At 41.3% G+C, this 18,648-nt stretch overlaps 1 protein-coding gene across 2 annotated transcripts in view; it reads left to right on the plus strand.

Moving 5' to 3' along the window:
• Positions 1-18,648, plus strand: part of tafa5a (TAFA chemokine like family member 5a) — a 67,350-nt gene that overhangs the window by 14,554 nt on the left and 34,148 nt on the right. Inside the window, exon 1 of one of the 2 annotated variants that reach the window (XM_047034017.1) lies at positions 8,308-9,182. The exons of the other annotated variant lie outside the window; for it this stretch is intronic. Within the exon in view, the coding sequence (XP_046889973.1) occupies positions 8,891-9,182 (292 nt within the window). The 5' untranslated portion in view covers positions 8,308-8,890. Of the gene's footprint in view, positions 1-8,307; positions 9,183-18,648 lie in introns of those variants that run through there. 2 annotated transcript variants of the gene reach the window in all.

Below are 18,648 nucleotides of genomic sequence, written 5' to 3' on the forward strand. Positions count from 1 at the left end.
AGGTGAAGACATCCTACTTTATTACCAAGTCACAAAAGCTGTCTAAAGTAAGGTTGCCAGGTTTCATTTGAGTAGACAGGAAATGCACATTGGGTCCAGGGGGGTAGAGGGGGGGGACGGAGAAAGGCTTGTTATGATCTTTCGTTTGATGTAAACATCCACCCTGCTATGTCCTACCATGACTCCTGGTCTTCTCAGAAGAATTTGGTTTGGCCAAGATTGTTTCTCTCCCGCTTCTGAGCTGTACAGAGACAGGTGCTTTATGTGGTGCCTTCACAATGTCCTTGTGTGCTTTGCATAGCAATGACCGGAAACAGATATAAATTCTGCACTGAATTTGGAATAAATGTATTCCCATTTGACTTTCGGGCAATAAAATTCATAAAGTGTCCTATCTTTTATGGGTACATTAAGATTTTTTTTTCTTTCTCCTACTATCCGCTTTCCAGACAGTGGCTTATGTGCGGAGCCAGAGTTGTGGCCACTCTCATTGGAATTCTAAAATGTTCTTCCCTTTCTGGCCCAAGCAATCACTTTATATCTGCTATTTCTCAAAAGATATAGCTTTTTAATTTGTTGGTCAGCTATTCTTCAGCCCTATTTTTCTGCACTGAAAAACCTATTGTTCACTTTTATATGCCGTCAGATTTGCTTATTAGTCGTTAAATGCACATTGCACAATTGTCACATTGCAATCTGTTTCTGGATAGTTTTATGGTGGAGTCTGTTAAGTTCTCATATTAACCATACTTGAAGCATGTTCTTTAGTCTTGATATATGGAAAGCAACTTATTAAATTGGCTTTACTCTAGACTGTAATATATAATAACGTAATTATCAACCTTGTATGAATATATACAATACACAAGCCTTGTAGACGCCGCAAGTCACGTGAATAGCATTTTGAGTTCCATATTTATTCCTCACCCAAGGTTCCAAGGTGATTACACAGGTAATAAATCTCATCCCAGGCCTACAGAGTAGCTTGTATAAAGTTTGTCCCAACACATCTGTCTTCCCAACTCTTTGTCAACATGTTATATTGTGTTCCACTGTGAGGGGCATCGTTCAGGATCTTAATGATTGACTGTGTTGTCGACAGTTGTCACTGGTCTTATGATGACAGTGGCAATTTATCACAGTGTGTGTAGATTGGCTCTCTGCCAGTGTTCTCCATGAGAACTGGTTAAAAGTCATGCAGCGGGCTCTTACACATTTTCTTGACGTTATATAGTTTAGCTATTATAGTCCTATTAATGTGTGGTTATTGAGCTGGACCAGAGACACTTTCAGAGAATCAAATATATATATTTGAAAATCTGGGCAACTAAAGCAAGAGTTTAGAACATATTATTTCTGGGCACAGCAAGTATAATTGAAAGCATGTGAGAAATATCATATTTAGGTCCTGTCATTCATGTGTTCAATTAAAAGGAGAAGGACATCAGGAGACACATTTGAAGTCAAACTGTCCTTAGCTGCAGGCTTTTACAAAAGCACTATCTGTCAAAGCTTTGGTAACAATAGATTCATACATTTTGTCGCTACATCATTCATAAGGATCTGGAATATGAAAAACCAAAACCATTATCTATCTGTCTATCTTTCTGAATACGTCCGTCCGTCCATTCATCTACAGTATATATATGTATTCTATACACATCCGTATAGATATATATTATGAATGATTGCATGGTCTTTTAAAAAACACTCAAAAGGTAAAACGTCTCCAGTAGATGGACTCATTTGTGATGATTACGCTGCAGGTTTTAATCCTTTGTCAACAATCTGAAACCATCAGCAGATTAAGTTAAATGGAGTAAAATGTCAAAGTCATTTCTGAGTGGACAAATGGAATAAGGAGGTAAATGTACAGAGCTCTTTGTCTTGTATGGGTAAGGTTTTCAAAGTAGCTGTTTGTATTCTGGTTAAATCGATGCCCATTTCTGGCCATTTCTCTTAAAGAATTCTACAGTACTGTACTTCTTAGGCTTACACCAATAGTTGTGTGTTGACTTTAGCTGGGCAGCTAAGTCTGTTTTGCAGTTCCACTTTACCCTTTCTCTGGGCTATGGAGAATGGAAGACATGATATTGGGTGTGGATTACAAATACATGTACCTATAGTATAGTTTAGTCTAGCACACACCCACAGTAAAAATGTGTGTGGTTTGAACCATTGTCCCTTTAACAAATTAATGTCATTTACACACGTTTCCCATTGTGTTTTAAGTTTGTTTTTTGTATCTACATGAGAAGGTTTCATGTAATCTGACGTGTGTTTGGTTCGGTGGACCTCAAGAACACTAGTGGTTGCCATGGCAGCAAATGACGAGGATCCAAATAAACTGTAAACAAACAATAAACGGCTTTCCCATGTCGGCGTCTGGTTAAAAGGGTCAGTGCCTTTGTCAATATATTAATGTCCACTGTTGTTGACATTTTAATTGCCCCTTTTAGTCCAAGTTTCATTTTCGGCTCTGTCAGTTGCACCTATGGCAACCACTGATCTACTAGTGTTACCCCAACAACAAGCAGTATATTAACGATTGTACTTGGAAGAGTTTAATCTGGGAAAACCCTGGATAATAAGAAAAGCACTTTCAGACCCACGTTGTCAGCTGGATTGAACTGAATAGGCCTTGGCTGTTGACACTAATAACATCCTTTCAGTCTATGGATAGGTGTCAGTTTAGTGCGTTTTCATCCTCATAATGGGGCTTGTCTTGTTGAGCCAATACAGTACAAAGGCTGAAAAGCATGGTTTATTTCCCCAATTGCACTGCAAGTAATATGATTTTCTGTATGACTGCTGTTAGTTGACTGATGTGCTGTGTTGAATGTGTCAAATGCATTGTAAAATTATGATTTTATGAATGGCAAAAAAAATCATAACCAGCAATTGATTTTATGTTGTTTTTGTTACGTTGGCATTCTGTGCCTTGGAAAAAACTCAAAAGCACCTTAGTGTGTATTTCTTAATGGATCACATACAAAACATGACATTTTGAAGCAAAATCCAATGCATTCAGGAAAATCAACATTTTCCGACTGCATTCATACAGAACGAAGTGCAAAAACAAGCTAAACGTTCAAGTTCTTCTGTCACTGTAAAATGTGGGGTCAGATCAATTGTCAAGCACCCCCAGGGACCATCTAAAACTTGAAAGAAGGAACACAGGGCAGCGAAGCAGCCTCGATGCTAGCAGAACGCCCCCCCTTCCCCCTGCTAGAAGGACAGAGCGTGGTCACTTTGTTGCCATGGCTGCATGGCTCCCTCACAGTTTCTCGCCAGCAGGCAGACCTCTATCTCCACGGAGACCCCAAAAGATGACCCAATCAGCTTCCTGTGACTCTTCTGATCCTCTGTTCCCGATTCACCTGGCCCTGTGTTGATAGTGATTGGCTGGAGCCACCCAAGGTGTGTTTGGCCAGGCCGTGATAAAGACAGGGCCGTATGGTCCGCTGCGAGACGGATCGCGGGAAAGAGCGAGGAAGCGAGAACGGCAACACAGCAAACACACACCAGGGTTTAGGTCACTTTGAGTTCACAATGTTCAGTTGTGTACACTGAAATAAGGTGTGTCTAATGGAAGAGCACACATCGCAAGACTCCCTTTATCTTTGTTTTGCTGCCGCCGCATGCAGAACATGTCTCCACTCTCTTTCCTGCATGATTATGGACTTGACCGTGATGTCTTGTTTTTGATCAAATGGCCAGGAGGAGAAAAAGGACAACATTGCTTAGCAGCCAATATGTTTTACAGTTCCATGTTGATTTCTGTTTTTTATAAACTGCTTAAAACTTTAGGTCAGTAAATTTGTCCCATCTGAAAATCCTCAAACTCAGGCCCTCTTCATCTGCTCCACAGACAGGACTAGCAGTCATTTTATCCTCCGACCTACTGCTATTTCCCCCAAATTAGTCCAGGGAGGAGATTGATCTGCTGGCGTTTTGTGGACAGGGAGTTAAGGGAGCCCCCCTGACTCTTATCGAGATCCCTCAACACTTCCGGATCTGTCACGGAAACTCCATCAAAGTCCCTCCAGCCAACCTTTGATTGGGATCTTTTCCATCAGCCCTGGAGTCGCCAGCCCTTGCGGGAGTGATTATTGCTGTGTTTTTTTCCCCCCCATCATCGATTACCTTTCTGCCCCGCTGTCTGTCAATGGCTTCTTATTTCATGTGAGCAAAGGGGGTTGGGGGTGGAGAGATATCAAACCTCGCTCTCTTAATCGTCATCTGTCGTCTCAAAGTCATATAGGAAATGAAACTGTCCAATACTGAACGTTTCAATGCCATTTCGTCAGATATGGTTGTGATCACTGTGTGTGCCATGTCCGACTGCTGTCGGGTATTAAACAGTTGAAGTGGGTGATAATAAAATTATATGATATGACATTTCATCTCCTGCTGACCAAGGTTTCAATCTTTGTCTGACAGGTTTGTCTCCCTTTCCCATGCAGACCACCACAATAAGTGTCAATATATAGCAAAGCAGAGGACGTATCTACAATAATAGGTCCAATATTCTACATAGCTCTGCTTTAGAAAAGTGCTAAAAGTAGTTTGCATGCAAGCATATTGAAATGCATTTGGTAGTTGAAAATGAGTCAGGGTACACATGAATGCGCAAGGCAGAAAATATATCACGAGATGAAAACTTGTGACATTTGAAGGAGCCCGCACATTCCAATATGCCAGGAAATTTCCATGGCTACCACATGACTGGCATACCGCAGAGGGATTCGTCCTGCGTCTCGAACTCAATATGAGTAAAGAAAAATCCCCCATACACTTCAATCACCATGAAATGTATGTAAATATGTGAGCATATTTGCACACAATAAATTAGTAAAGGACCGTCTGGCGTAAAACTGGATTTGCTGAAATGAGCCACATGGCACCCTTTCGCTGAAATCATTCCACTAACCCACCAATGGGGAATTTTTGCAGCAGCCTAAGGCAGCTAATACAACACCGAAGATTAGAGTGCGTCTTTCTTTTCTTTCCGTTTTTCTTTCTCCTCCTTTGTATCCCCAGGCTCTCCGCAATTAATTTAGTGGCGGTGTGAGATTCCCTCTGACTAATGGCGTTTAATTGGCATGTGGTTACCACCAGGAGGTCTCGGAGCAGACTGAGAGAGCACACCTGCTGTACTGGAGAGAATCTGAGTCACGTTTCAATGGTTCCTCTCCTTGCCATACCTTCCCCTGTCTACTCCCTGCAGGCATGTCACAGCCTATCTGGTCCTCCTTTTTCTCTGGGTCTGTAATGCAAGCTGATGGAGAAAACGTATGTGGTGTCACAGGCCGACTGTGACTGCAAGTGAGGTGCTGCTGTGAGTGATAGTCTGGGTGTACGTGTCTGTTAATGGCAGAGAAGATGAATGAAGGCGAACTTGTGATGTACAGTTTGGTTTCAATGCAGATTGATCATTTTGTGACGTTGGTGTGGGTGCTGCTCATATACGGGTAGAATTGCCAGACCTAATTCGAACATAGCCTACTATTTCTGAATTTGGTGATTTACAAGGCTGTCACAAATGCCTCTCAGACTGTCTGTGTTTGTGTTAGTGTGTATGTGTGTGTGTGTGTTTGGCGTGTGTTTGAGTGTGTACGTGAATGCACCTGTACATTACATATGAGTCTTCAGCACCTGTCAAAAGCACAATTTACACATCACTGTTTGTTCTCTTTTTGGGACTTTTATTTCTCTTCTCATAAATAAATTATAGGCTGAACGCCTGCAACAGTAGCGTCCTATTTATGCCTTTGTGTGAGTTAAAAAATAACGAAAAATGCCTCCATACATAAGCATGACTCCCTCTGTCTTTCAAGGCGATTCGAACGTGGTTCCAAAGTAAGGCGGTGACCTCCCTTGGCTCAGAAGCGCTTTTTAATAATCATACGTCCACTGGCCAGACCGCTAGCTATGTCCTACGTGGTATGCGTGGCACACCGCGAAGCTCTTCATCAAATACATCAACCCACACACCCAGCCAGAGTTGGTGTGGATGACATCTCTGTGACATTTGAGTGTTCCCCCACGTCACAGACCACCCATTAGTGCCCTTGGCGTCCTAAGGCAATGAATACATGAAGCGTGTATGATGATAAGATATGGCGGGGAGGACGAGGCTGAATATGTTAAGACTTGCGCTCGGTGCTGCTGCACCGGGATGGCACCGTGACGTTGACGACCTTAACAGCAGCATGGCGAGGCGATCAGACAAGTGAAGGGGGGAGTTGGCACTGTGCAATGTCCTCTTGTAATTTGTCATGGGAAGACGTGGGATGTTGCGATGACAACGCTACCTGAAGATGCTTCCTCTGCCTCCGTATGTGACTATTTTGGGGTCAGTACTTGTTGTTTTATGTTTTTCTGATGATAGAACAAATGCATTAAATGCTCTGGTAGTCATAGCTTGAGAGGTTTCTGTAATTATATCTTGACAAGGGTGCGTGACAATGTAGGGCAAAGTAGTTTATGCGTCTTTTCACACTGCAAGAGTTTTGAAAGACATGTATATTAGTCACATATGGCAGCATGGTTTTAAGATGAAATTCTGCAGGATTTATTTTATTTGTTGAAGTGGGTGGATGAAGTAGAAACAAATGTATTTTTTCTACCTCCTAACCGATGCAACTCCAGTTCAAAGCAAGTACGTTCAACTAATATTGTAACGTTGGTCTGTTTTTTTCCAACAAACCATAGGTGTCCAAATATAATGTTTTACTGGAATGCCATCAGTTTGCTATATGTGTTAGGTAACTTCTGGGCTGTGTGTTAGCTCACCTCGGGACTTCCAGACACTACCTGCCGTCTTAGAGATAAACAAAGGTCAGCCTGCAAGGTAACTTGGTTTGCCCTGTCAGAGATAGACAGACAGAGGACACAAATCAAGGTCCCAAGATGTCAATCAAACCCACTGGGACCACATATCAAGCTGCAGAGGCATGTGTGGAGTGTGATTACTACACTATCAGATCCATTACAGACAAGTGTGTGCATGCGTGTGTGTATGTGTGAGAGAGAGAGTTAGAGAGAGAGAGAGAGAGAGAGAGAGAGAGAGAGAGAGAGAGAGAGAGAGAGAGAGAGAGAGAGAGAGAGAGAGAGAGAGAAAGACAGAGAGAGAGAGAGAGAGAGAGAGAGAGAGAGAGAGAGAGAGAGAGAAGGCACTAACGTGTAGACCCATATGTGTCTGTGTATCTGTGTGCTGTGTGCATGCAAATGCAATCACATTTCAGTGTGTGTGTATAAATGGAGGACAGTGGATAAACATGACAGGTGAGCTCCCATGAATGCAAATAAATGATCTGTCCCTGTTCATGTGACACTTGCAAAATGACAGGGAACTCCTGGAAACAAAAGCATATTTCTTATACGGCTTGGCATAAGCAAAGCAAATACTTTGGTCTTGACCCTGACTATGACACACATTCCTAGTTTTCCTAAAAGGACCAATCCTGTAGATTTATGTGTTCAATGTTTGAAGGGATGGTGTGCACACAAAGCTACAGCAAATACACATCTGAGTCATAACAGGATCAACATACATCATTCTAAAACATTTTCGGAAGTCATTACCGACTATTCTAAAAGCCTATTGGTCTGTGCAGTACTTGGTCCTGTTTCTGTAGAAACGCTGAAAAATGTACAAAGTAAATAAAACATTAAGTAATTATGGCATGGGCTATGCGCCCCATACAGTACTCTAGAAAATGTCATGTTTCCTTGTGAGATGCATTGAATTTCAATTAGATTGGGTCGGCTCGTCATTGCCTTACAGCTCTTTATGCTACGTAGGCTTTACAATATGTGAATAGTGTGGCTGTACAGTATCAATACAGAATTCTGATCAGGTTAGGTCCTTTGAAACTTCCTGATTGAACGTTGAAAGTAGCAGAGTGTTTTCTACTGCACAAAATATGTGTCCTTCGCTCAATTAGGCATAGACCTATGGATTTGATCTCGTTTGGAGAATAACAATGGGCTATAGCTCTATCTCTTGCATGGATCCATGCACTTTGGAAGGCTGGCAAAAACGGTTGTCTGTGACCAATAACCAATAGGGTGATGCAAGAAATGAAATATCAGGGACATTTAAGGTTAACATTTCCATGGTTTGGAGTGTGCAAGAGGTAGTGTATTCCGCGAATGTTTACATTCTTAGACTGTAACTATAAAGTGTTGAATGTACCCTCGAGCCATGGACAGCCTGTGGAATAGCCTGTGGATGAACGTCTTAAATGATGTGACGTCACGCAGCAAGCTGAGTGAAAGTCGCTCGTGAGGCTGCGGCTTTTTATAAGAACAGGGGCAAACCCAGGAGGTATTGGTAGGCAAAGTACAGCTATATGACAGCTCCGTTTTCTCCCCAAGCTCGTCATCAGTCATTTCCGAAGTTGCGAAAAGGTTGATGAATTTGATCTGACTTGCAGGCTGCTCTTTGGGACAGTGAGTTCCCATTTGATGCAGGTTTTCAACCGAGGGAATGTATGCGGACGTATTGTGACTGCGAAAGAGTCTAATGGATACCAGGGGCAAACAGTTCTAACTTGAGAGCGCAGCGAGGATGGAACTATCGGAAGCCCGCCAGTGCATAGTTGGTGAGATACTTCGTTCGGGAAATATCGAAACAAATGTATATTCACGGAATTGCAGTAAAGTGGTCCTGTGGCGCAACCGTCTTTTATAGGCATCTTGAACAGTGTGGCTCGCCGAGTCACTGCTGCGCTCCAAGATTTCTGAGGTAGCCCATTTCTGGTGACAAGCAGGTGAATTTGAATTGCCCATGAAATAAATCCCCTGTCCAAGTGAGGCGACATTCTTGAACTTTCTACACAATATATTGTTTTAAATTGTCTTCTGCCATTGATATGATCGTATGAAATACATTTCAAATGGCTTGTGCTTATTTGGTGTTATATTTTACATTGACGCCCAGAAAGTAAACGAAAGGAATTTCTATCGTGCTAGTCTTTTAGTTACTGTAACACTGCTCCATCGGAAAAAACATGGATTTGTCATTAGACTGCTGCTAAGGACCACGCGCTCCAGCGGGTGTTTTTGGACTTTCCTCGCGACGATGCACCTCCTCCGACTGGCGTGGGCTTTAACGGGAGCGGCAATCTGCTTTTTTGTCATCCTGCTCATTCACTCCCACGTCCTAAAAGAAGGTAATTCTTTAATCAGTGTTTACCATATGTCTTGGGTAGTCATAACTTTACATGCTCCTCTCCTTATCGGTTGCATCGATAAAACGTTGAACTGTATTTCATATTTCGATATTCAGACGAGACAACCTTGAATGAAAACACTCTTTTCGGTGTTTATATCACCTCTGTAGCCTATGCCTCTGGCCCTAAACCGTAATCTAACACAATGATAGCCCAAAATATCCTAAAATATGTGTATCTCAACAGGTATGATCTTTGTATCACTATACAGAAGACAATGGTAGTTCTGGTTCTTTGAGCAGTGTGTGTGTGTGTGTGTGTGCGTGGGTGGATGCGTGCGTGTGCGCATGTATGTGTATTTTAGCGAGAGAGGCAGAGAGAGTGAGATTTTTCGGGGGTTGGGGGTGTAATTGTGTCAGGAAAACGAGAATAGACAAAGCAGTCAAATGTTCAATTATTTAGTTTCACATTCTTCAATAGATGGCACCAGAGTGTTACTGAAGGGCAATAGGAGGTCAATACTTGCCTTGAGTCTATCCAAAGGTTCTGTTGTACTGATGGTTTGATCCATGACTAGAGGTATATGCTGGGTTTTAATGCTATTGATTCTGTACTCACAGTTGGGATTTCTAATGCTTTTGGTTTGGAGCCCATATTGATGTACTTCACAATATGGAGACAACTTCTAGCTTCATTAAAACACCAGTTACACAATGGAGGATTCAATTCTATGGATAGCAATTCAAAGCAGAACAGTACGTACCAAAGGTACTGATGCATTTCGTATCCTCTGCATTGCAAAAAAATCGCAACAGCGCAAGACACCTGGTCATCCAGAAAGAAAGAAATGTAACTTGCAGTAACGGGGTTTAAATCTATTTTATATCTGTAATCCATTACTGTCTGGTGGGCCAAACATGGAACAGTTTAAGCTTGCCTCTGGGTCTTGAGTCCTGAGCATTGTGAGAGACACCTACAACAAAATGGAAGAATGGGTGAGGAAGTCTTTTGTAAAAAAAATTCTGTCATGTAGGGTTTTTTGTGGGTATTTAAGACTCCTGTCATAGTCTAATCCCCTACACTCCAAGTTCCGAAAGCATCTTGGAACCAACCACAGCCCAGAATGACCCATTGTTGAGGGATAATTGCTCCACCATGCCTGCCTTACATTTGGCAGAGATTAAGTTGGAGTGTGTAACTTGTGTCTCAAGATTAGGGGCATTTTCTTTATTTTAGAAGCTTTAGCAATGTCGTTGATGGAGGTGGATGCATTGGAGCTGTGTGTTGGGGGCTGTGTTTCATGTGTCAGGTTCCCCATTTTACCAAAGCTTCATGTCACTATGTGGGCCATTTTATATTTCACTTGTGCTCTGATGATATGTCTAGTGAACACACACAAACACATACACTGCAATTTATCACCTGTACTCAGTTACTTAACTTGAATTGTTTGAATGAGAGCCTTGTGGAGCTGAAATCCTCACTCCTTCGATCCTACTATGTTGACACAGTGTTTCCCACACATAGACTAATTTGTGGCGGTGCGCCACAGAATCAACACCGGCCGCCACACATTGCGTTTCGTAAAATATTTGTTTTTATCGCTATTTAGGTTAAAACACGCAGCGTATTCGTTCAGCTGCATTTCCTTTCCCCTGCTCTCCCTCCGTCTCTCTGTCACTCATGCGTCTTTCTCACATATGCACAGTCACAACGTCAGCACACGTTAGCAACAACAACGCATACATATGCCGTTCTAGTAAGACCGACAGCTATATCAGCGAGCCTTCAGCATTAGTGCCGTAGCTAAAAGTCGAGAAAAGTTGAGGCTACTTTTCGCGAGGTACCTTACTCACATTTACATTTAGTCATTTAGCAGACGCTCTTATCCAGAGCTAATTACAGTACTCGAAGTTTCCCCTTCGTTCTTTTGGTGAGAAGTCTCAAGAGCTAGCTTACCCGGCGTCATGGAGCCAACCAGTTAAATAGTTGTTTAGCACTAGGGTTGCTACATGCATAATGCAGAAATAATATGTTAGTTGTTGTTAATTTTGTGAAGGTGTGAATCATTTTGGATTAATATTTAATGTAACAAATTACTAACAAATTAACTGTAAAGAATTATTAACGAAGGAATTATTACGACCCCCCCCCCCCCCCCCCCCCCCCCCCCGTCTGACAACCCCCACCCCTCCCCGCCACAATTAGGTTTCTAATCTGTGGGAAACACTGGTTGACATCTCTGTGCCCTTACTCAATTCAAAAAGTCAAATGAAGAGCAGAATTAAATACCGCCTTGAATCAAAAATGGAATCTAAAAAAGGGTTATTTTGGACCTTTGAGGCCTATGTGTATCACACAACTCCCATAAAATAAAGACAAGACTATATTTGTACTGGGCTCTCTTTGGTGTATACCAACAAGGCATATCCACAGGCTTGGTGTTATGCACCTCCAAAGAGCTAAGCATGATTAGCATACAACACTGTGCAAAATGTATAATTGAGGTCACTTAACCCCAACAAGAGGAAATGTTATGTTTGTACATCATATCCCAATACTACCCCACATGTGTGTGGGCTTCACTGGATAGATACGTTGACCTGGTTATGCAGCCCTCTGTGACATTGGGGAGGGTTGCAAAATTAGTCACCCATGCATAACTGTTCTACAGTGTATGTGGTTGCGGGGTTTTGTCGGTTTACACTGTAAATCAAGACTGATATGGGCTTTGTCTATGTTCCATGCTGGCCTCATCAGACGACAATATTGGGGTACAAAATTGCTTTTGAAATTGAAACATTGTTTCCGATGTTTGGCAGAGTAAGAAATAGGTCCTTTACAGTGTTTCAAAGGTGTGATGGTCAACATAACAAAAACTGTATTCTGTATACATATGTGTATTTGTTATCTCTTGAATAGAACCACAGTATTGAACTTCAGGAGCATTTGAATGAGGTCATGGAGAAGCCAATATTGGAGGTAAGGAGTGTAACATAACCCATTCAAATGTGATAGAACATGTCATTTCCATACTGCAGGGAGCATTCTGGTTTTAAACTGTATGAGCTCTCAATGCTGAAGTGACATAATAATGACACTTTACTCAAGCTTTGACAAGGCACTTCATCTTGTTGCATTGCAACCGGCCTGTCTTTACAGCACTCAAAAAAAACATTTTGTCCCACTCTAACAACTCTGGCATCCAAAAGCCAGGAGTCAAGGACTGTACTGTATCAGAGCTTTTGTGGAGATCTGAAATGACCCTTCACGATGGCGTAGGAAAATTATCTTGCTAAAAATTGACAATTTAAGCGGCACCACTCTCTGGGTTACTGAAACACAAGTTGCTATCTTGGCATTCCTTTGTGGATGAATTTATTCCAATCCAATTATGCAGCTGCAGCCTTTTTTGCTGTTGCTCAGTTAATTTCTGTTTGTGTTTTCATGCTGTTGATTTTCTATCCCCTCGTCATGGATTTTTATTCAGATGCAGTATGTCTATAATTTCCATGAATATATTCTTGGCTTAATGGAGCATTGAGTATTAAAATGGTATCTTAAGGGGTATTTAGGTAAGCTATGTGTGTTACAGGAGACTGTGTACTCTGTACGTAAGAGGATGCTTTACTGATCCCAGACAAAGACTAATCCCTGACTAAAAGGCGTTTGTGATTATTGAAACTGAGAACCGAGATTGAAACTAGGACCTGTCATTACAACTTGACTAGACCCTTAAAAATGAATAATTAATGGTACATGGCTGCATTGTAATCCTACATTGAGAGGAGGAATAAAAACAACATCTATGTTTCTTGTCTTCTCTCTGCTTGCTCATATACAGTATTTCAAGAAATTTTAACAGATGTGACAAATGTGTCTTTTGATATCAAGAGGGTATACATTGTTCGCCCTTTGAATTGTTCAAAATTACCAGTAACTCAAAAGAAAATGGTAATAATACAAATACAGATGACATCCACCCTTTAGTTTGAAACTCTTATAACAAAATGAAACGCTAATCATATAATATTTGTCTCCTGCCATGCAGTTATATTTTATTGGCATAGACACAGGTTCAACTGATTTGCCACTTAACAGCAGAGTACTCTAATTATGTGCTGGCCACTTGTAATCAAAGTTATATCTGATCTGCCTACTGGACTGTGTGAGACAGAAAAACAACCACCAGACAATGTTAAGCTACAGGGTATTTCAGAACCCCACACGATTAAATTTGTTGGTATGTAGACTTTGTGTTCCCCACATTAGTTTGTTTTAAGACTGTCTATTGAGCTACACAAGTTTGGGTATAAGATACAAGTTTAACTAAATAGCATCTGAATGTTTGGGTCGTGCTGCAGGAACATCAATTTTTGGTGGATAAATTCTTACTTTCAAAACCATTGTCGCTTTTACACTTTCACAGATTCTTTAACACATTGAGAGAGAGTCCTACTTTTATATGACATTCTGCAATAATAGAGATTTTAACAATCGTAAGCGGAACAGTGATGATGGGTAATACACAGTGTCAAAAGCTATTTAAATCTAATCATTATTTCCTTGTCTCGACTTGAAAGTGAAACGAGGGGACCTTCATTTGAGCCATGCCAATGCTATTCGATTCTTGCACGATTGTTATTCTTATTTTCAATTTACAGGGAATTAAAAAAAAAATGTCAGTTAATGAATACCCCATATCATCAAATGTCACTTTCTCTTATTCCTTCATCCTTGAATAAATTGCATGCCAGTTGCAATTGAACCCCTTCTGAAATGCAATTGGATAAATATTGTGATTCAGGACATAGAACAACCCAAAAGCAATACAGCCACAGAACGCATTCTCTCATCTCTTGGCATAATTTAATCATATTTGATAATGAGAGGGCTTGGCCATCTGTAAGATGTCCATTTGCACATTGATAAATAGGGTTTCTATTTGGTTTATGTGTTCTTATTGTGTTCCTACAAATATCAGTGTTTCTGTTAGTTTTACGTTTATTTGCCACGACATCAAAGACTCCTCAAACACATGCCTGCTTCAAAGAGGCAAACACAGAAACTTGTATTTCACAAAGCAATTACTGTGACAATTACTGTACAATATACAGTGATTCCTATATAACAGATACATCTATTTTTCTATAAATAAGTTATTAGTTTATTTAGAATGTAAATGTTTTGTGCGTCAACAATACAAGACAGCACAAGCTCTCAGAGTAAGGACAACATTAAGATTTAAACATTTTTCTCTCATAAGATTTCACTGCAGTATTGTCAGTGGCCATCCATTTTGAATCATCTCTTTCCTTGAATCACCATGACTGCCTGTGCTTCTCCAGAACAGACAGGTTTCTTCATAAATGTTGTTGAAGTAGATGTTGAGTGAACCAAACACATAACAATAATATTATGCTAGTCATTGGTAGACAACCGTGACATTAGAAATAAACGTTTGTAGCAGAGGGATGTCTTAACGTGAGTATTAATCTTTGTTGTGTTGATATATTGGAATGTTGGCTTGTCGGCGCCATGATCAGTTCCCATACATGGGGGTGGAAATGGCTGTGGTCAGATGGTGAGCACAGACCGGTAATGGATTTATGTATTTAGCTTTTATCCAAAGCGAATAACTGTCCAGGTGATATTTGAACCTGCAACCTACAGTGAAATGCTCTAACCACAAAGCTATAACCACCACAAGACAGGTGTAGTCAAAGGAAATGAGCTTTGGTTGATCAGGGTGTAGAGAGCAGGAAGGTCCTTTGCAGAACATGAAACTGAAAGATTACAGTATCTAGAACCGAGTACTCAGTGGATTTGCATTTGGGTTTTCAAACATGAGGCATTTGAAAATAAAGTACATTAATATACACTTGCACTCCACAACACTTTCCAATGAGGTTGTACCTTCGGACGAACTCATTCTGTGTTCAAGCAACAAATACTTATGTCTTCTAATTACACTCGGCGCACACCACTGAAGGTATATATTCTCTCTCTCTCTCTCTCTCTCTCTCTCTCTCTCTCTCTCATTCTCCCTCTCTCTCTCTCTCTGCCTCATTTTTATCAAGCCGTTTGCGCCTGTTTCCAGGCGTTAATTGTTCGCAAAGACTGACATAACGATGCAGGCTATTTACGAACAGGACGCACTTGCGTAAAATTGCCGATTGCCTGCCACATGAACGAGAACAGGCAAGTTGCGTTTTCAATATGCGTCGGTGGGAGGGTCATGAGAAAAGGTGGGAGGATGCGCGTAAAGTGTGCCTAATTATATATTCCGCTGCCAGTAAGAGTGTGCCTCTATTGGGGGAAATTCTCCGCCTGGTCTTAACCTGGAGCGCATTCTCCTGTGTGTACAAATGTGCGTACCTTATTCAATGGCAGCAGTGTCCGAGCAAGGCAAAGACATAGGACCATTTTTTTTCCAAGGGTTTGGATGTTCTTCATGTTCGGATACTTCATTTTTTGGTTACCTGCAATGTTTTTGGCGCTATCGCGTTGTTTATGATCATTGACCTATGCCAGGGGCGGATCTAGAGATTTTCATTCGGGGTGGCAATGGGGTGGCAGAAGGAAGTTGTTGGGTGGCCTCCTGGAGGCAAATCAAACCCAAAGTAGGGGGGTACAGTACTCCCTATGGTAAATAATTAGGATAAAACATTGTAGTTTAAATTAAACAGTAACATCAATATTTATTTATTGAAATGTTCTGTAATGTACAAATACACATTTTCCATGGGAAGATTGAGGTTCATGTTGTTTAACTGTAACTTGTTTCACTACATGCTCTTATGGTTCTTCCTTTTGGGACTGTTTTTTCACAATGAATGCTTCATGTTTTGGCTACCCACAATGTTTGGGGCTATCTCGTTGTTATTATCAGAGACCTATGCAATTTTGTAAAGCTCTCTCTTGGAAATCGCTTTGGATAAAAGCATTCTGCACTCTAATATGTTCAGGTTTGCTGTTACTTCATGCTCATCACTACATTTAAGCTTGTGCTGATTGCCTGATGGGTGTCAGGTTTGATAAATATTACGCAAAATGAGAAGGCATAGTGGGCGCTATTACCAAACTAGCAAAAACAGACACAGCGTAAACTGCGATATTGTTAATAAATGAGGCCTTAGGTATCTGTTCACTTCTCCGAATGACATTCATCAGGATATCTTGTTGATTACTAAAGTAAACCAACAGACCACAGACCATGACAAAGAATTCACCTGCTTGGCATTCTATTCAAACAACATTTTACATACCTACAGTGTACAACCACGGGCAGCACCTTTCAGTTATGTTGCCATGGTGACTGGATTGTTTAAGTGCTGTGGTTCTATGTTACTCGTTGATGAGTGTGCACCTGAGACCTGGGACTTGTATTAAAGAAGCGGTTGTTGGTGCGAGGGGGAGTGGGATGAGCTTGAGTCTCTATTGTTAGCTTCTAAGTTTCTACTTTTTTCTCCAGTTTTGCTCAAGTATTTGAAAACTGTGTCAACATTAGTTTAAATTAGGCAAGCAGGTGCACATAATGAAGCTGCTCAGTGTCTTGTTCAATTGAGTTTTCCAGCCTGAACATCTTTACAAGCAGCTTTAAAATGTACAAGGGAAGTTTGAAACTAGAACCATAATGAATGATACTAGTTAAAACACTTGCAGTTATACCTGTATACACTGTGTTGGTACTCTTGAGTGAGCAACTAGAATTTTGTTATACAAAACCTACACACAAAAGAAATCTTACAAGTTACAAGTTCCCCAAAAAAATGTTTGGTATAAAAAGTAACTAAGAATGAATTTTGTATTTTGAGTTCTCGCATTACTCCGCAGGTGGTCTCAAACTGGGCGTTTGTTGGTTATTTTTTGTCTACGCATTTTTTGACTGCTTACATCCTCCTATCGAGCTGTGCCAATTCTCATGTGTTAGAAAACAACAACTCATTTTATTATTGTGGTGCAAAGCAGACGAAGGGATGAAGAATGCCAAATGAACTGGAGGTAATGAGCAAGAAGCAGAGATGGATCAGCCCATAGAGAACCCACTTTCATTATTCCCGGTTACCATGGGATACCCATTAGAGATCTTCTTCTTTGGTTCCCTCCACATAGTCTAAATGCTGACAGAACGCCAACTACCGCAAATAACTACCTTTCTCTTAGGCTTTGACTAGTGCCATAACAGGTCTTTTCTTTTTCGGTCCCAGTATGCGATACGACAGACTTTAAAAACAGAAAAGCTCCCTTTGTGAAGTTTAGACACACCAAGAGGGTAAAGGGAAATTGGTGTGTATCGCTGGGTTCCTCTACGGGTGATTACCGTATGGGAGATTTCTATTCAGTTGCTGTTGAAGACTGGGTTTTCGTGTAATGCCATGGTGTTATTTCACCTGCTTTGTCAATGGCGGTGGACTCAGGAGGGGGAAAGTGCCTTAGGAACAAGAGCTGTAGAAGGTACAGTCAGTCCTTCTTGAGTTTTGTAGTTAGACTGGAGAGTGATCCAGGCTTTAGTGTTGGTGAAAAAACAAACAAAACCCCCCAAAAGAATTGACTTCCATGGTGTGGATCTGTCTTCTGGTGTTTCCAATGGCAAGTTGCCACACAGAAGAAATAAGGTTATGGTTTCATGAAACAAGGTTAGGCACAGATTGTCTGTGGCCTCTGTTCTAACTGCCTGGTCAATGTGAATCTGCTGAGTGTCTGCAGTGTGAATGTCACAGGTGTCATTGCTTTGCTCGTCAATATCCCTTCCTTCCGTACTTTTCTTCTCTGGGGTTCGATCTTACGTCCTCTGATTCCAGCTCGTATCTGACCCCCTCTCAGATACATTGCCTTAGCTAGTGCGCTGAAGACCTGGCGATTCACTTCAACTTCTATGGTTTCATAAGGTGTACAGAGTGCACCTTATGCAACTGGACATGTATACTTTCCACGTTTTAGGTTGGATTAAACGCTGCTGGTATTTGATAAGTTGTTGACAGGCAAGCTTTGGGTTGGTTCACTTCAACCCTTTCTTGATAGTCACTGTGTATTTTAATTCGTTGCATTTTTTTCATTTTAACCTTTAACCAGGCACACTCAAACTGTAAGGATGGGGGGGGGAATCCTAAGAGGAACAGTTGGACATTTTTCTGTCCTTGTCACACAGGCTTGTATTTATTCATAGAAAGACGCCTTTTTACCGCTGAAATATCTGCTCTTGCTGCTATCTCAGCAAGAGCAGACCGCGCTGTAAGAGGAGGATGACAGGAAGGCGTGGAGGGGGCTGGGGAGTGGGGATTGCAGATGATAACCCTTATCAGACTAGCTTTCATTGGCCGTGTAAGCAGCGAGAGCACGAGCAAGAGATATATTAGCTTCCTTGTAGCCCTGGGGCTGCAGGATATCATAATACAGAGAGGGACCAGCACTGATTGGAGTGGTCTACGGTCATATCTTAATATGGGTTGTCAAACGCAATTAT

This window comes from Hypomesus transpacificus, chromosome 14 (assembly GCF_021917145.1).
Source record: "Hypomesus transpacificus isolate Combined female chromosome 14, fHypTra1, whole genome shotgun sequence".
In the NCBI taxonomy this organism is placed as follows: domain Eukaryota; kingdom Metazoa; phylum Chordata; class Actinopteri; order Osmeriformes; family Osmeridae; genus Hypomesus; species Hypomesus transpacificus.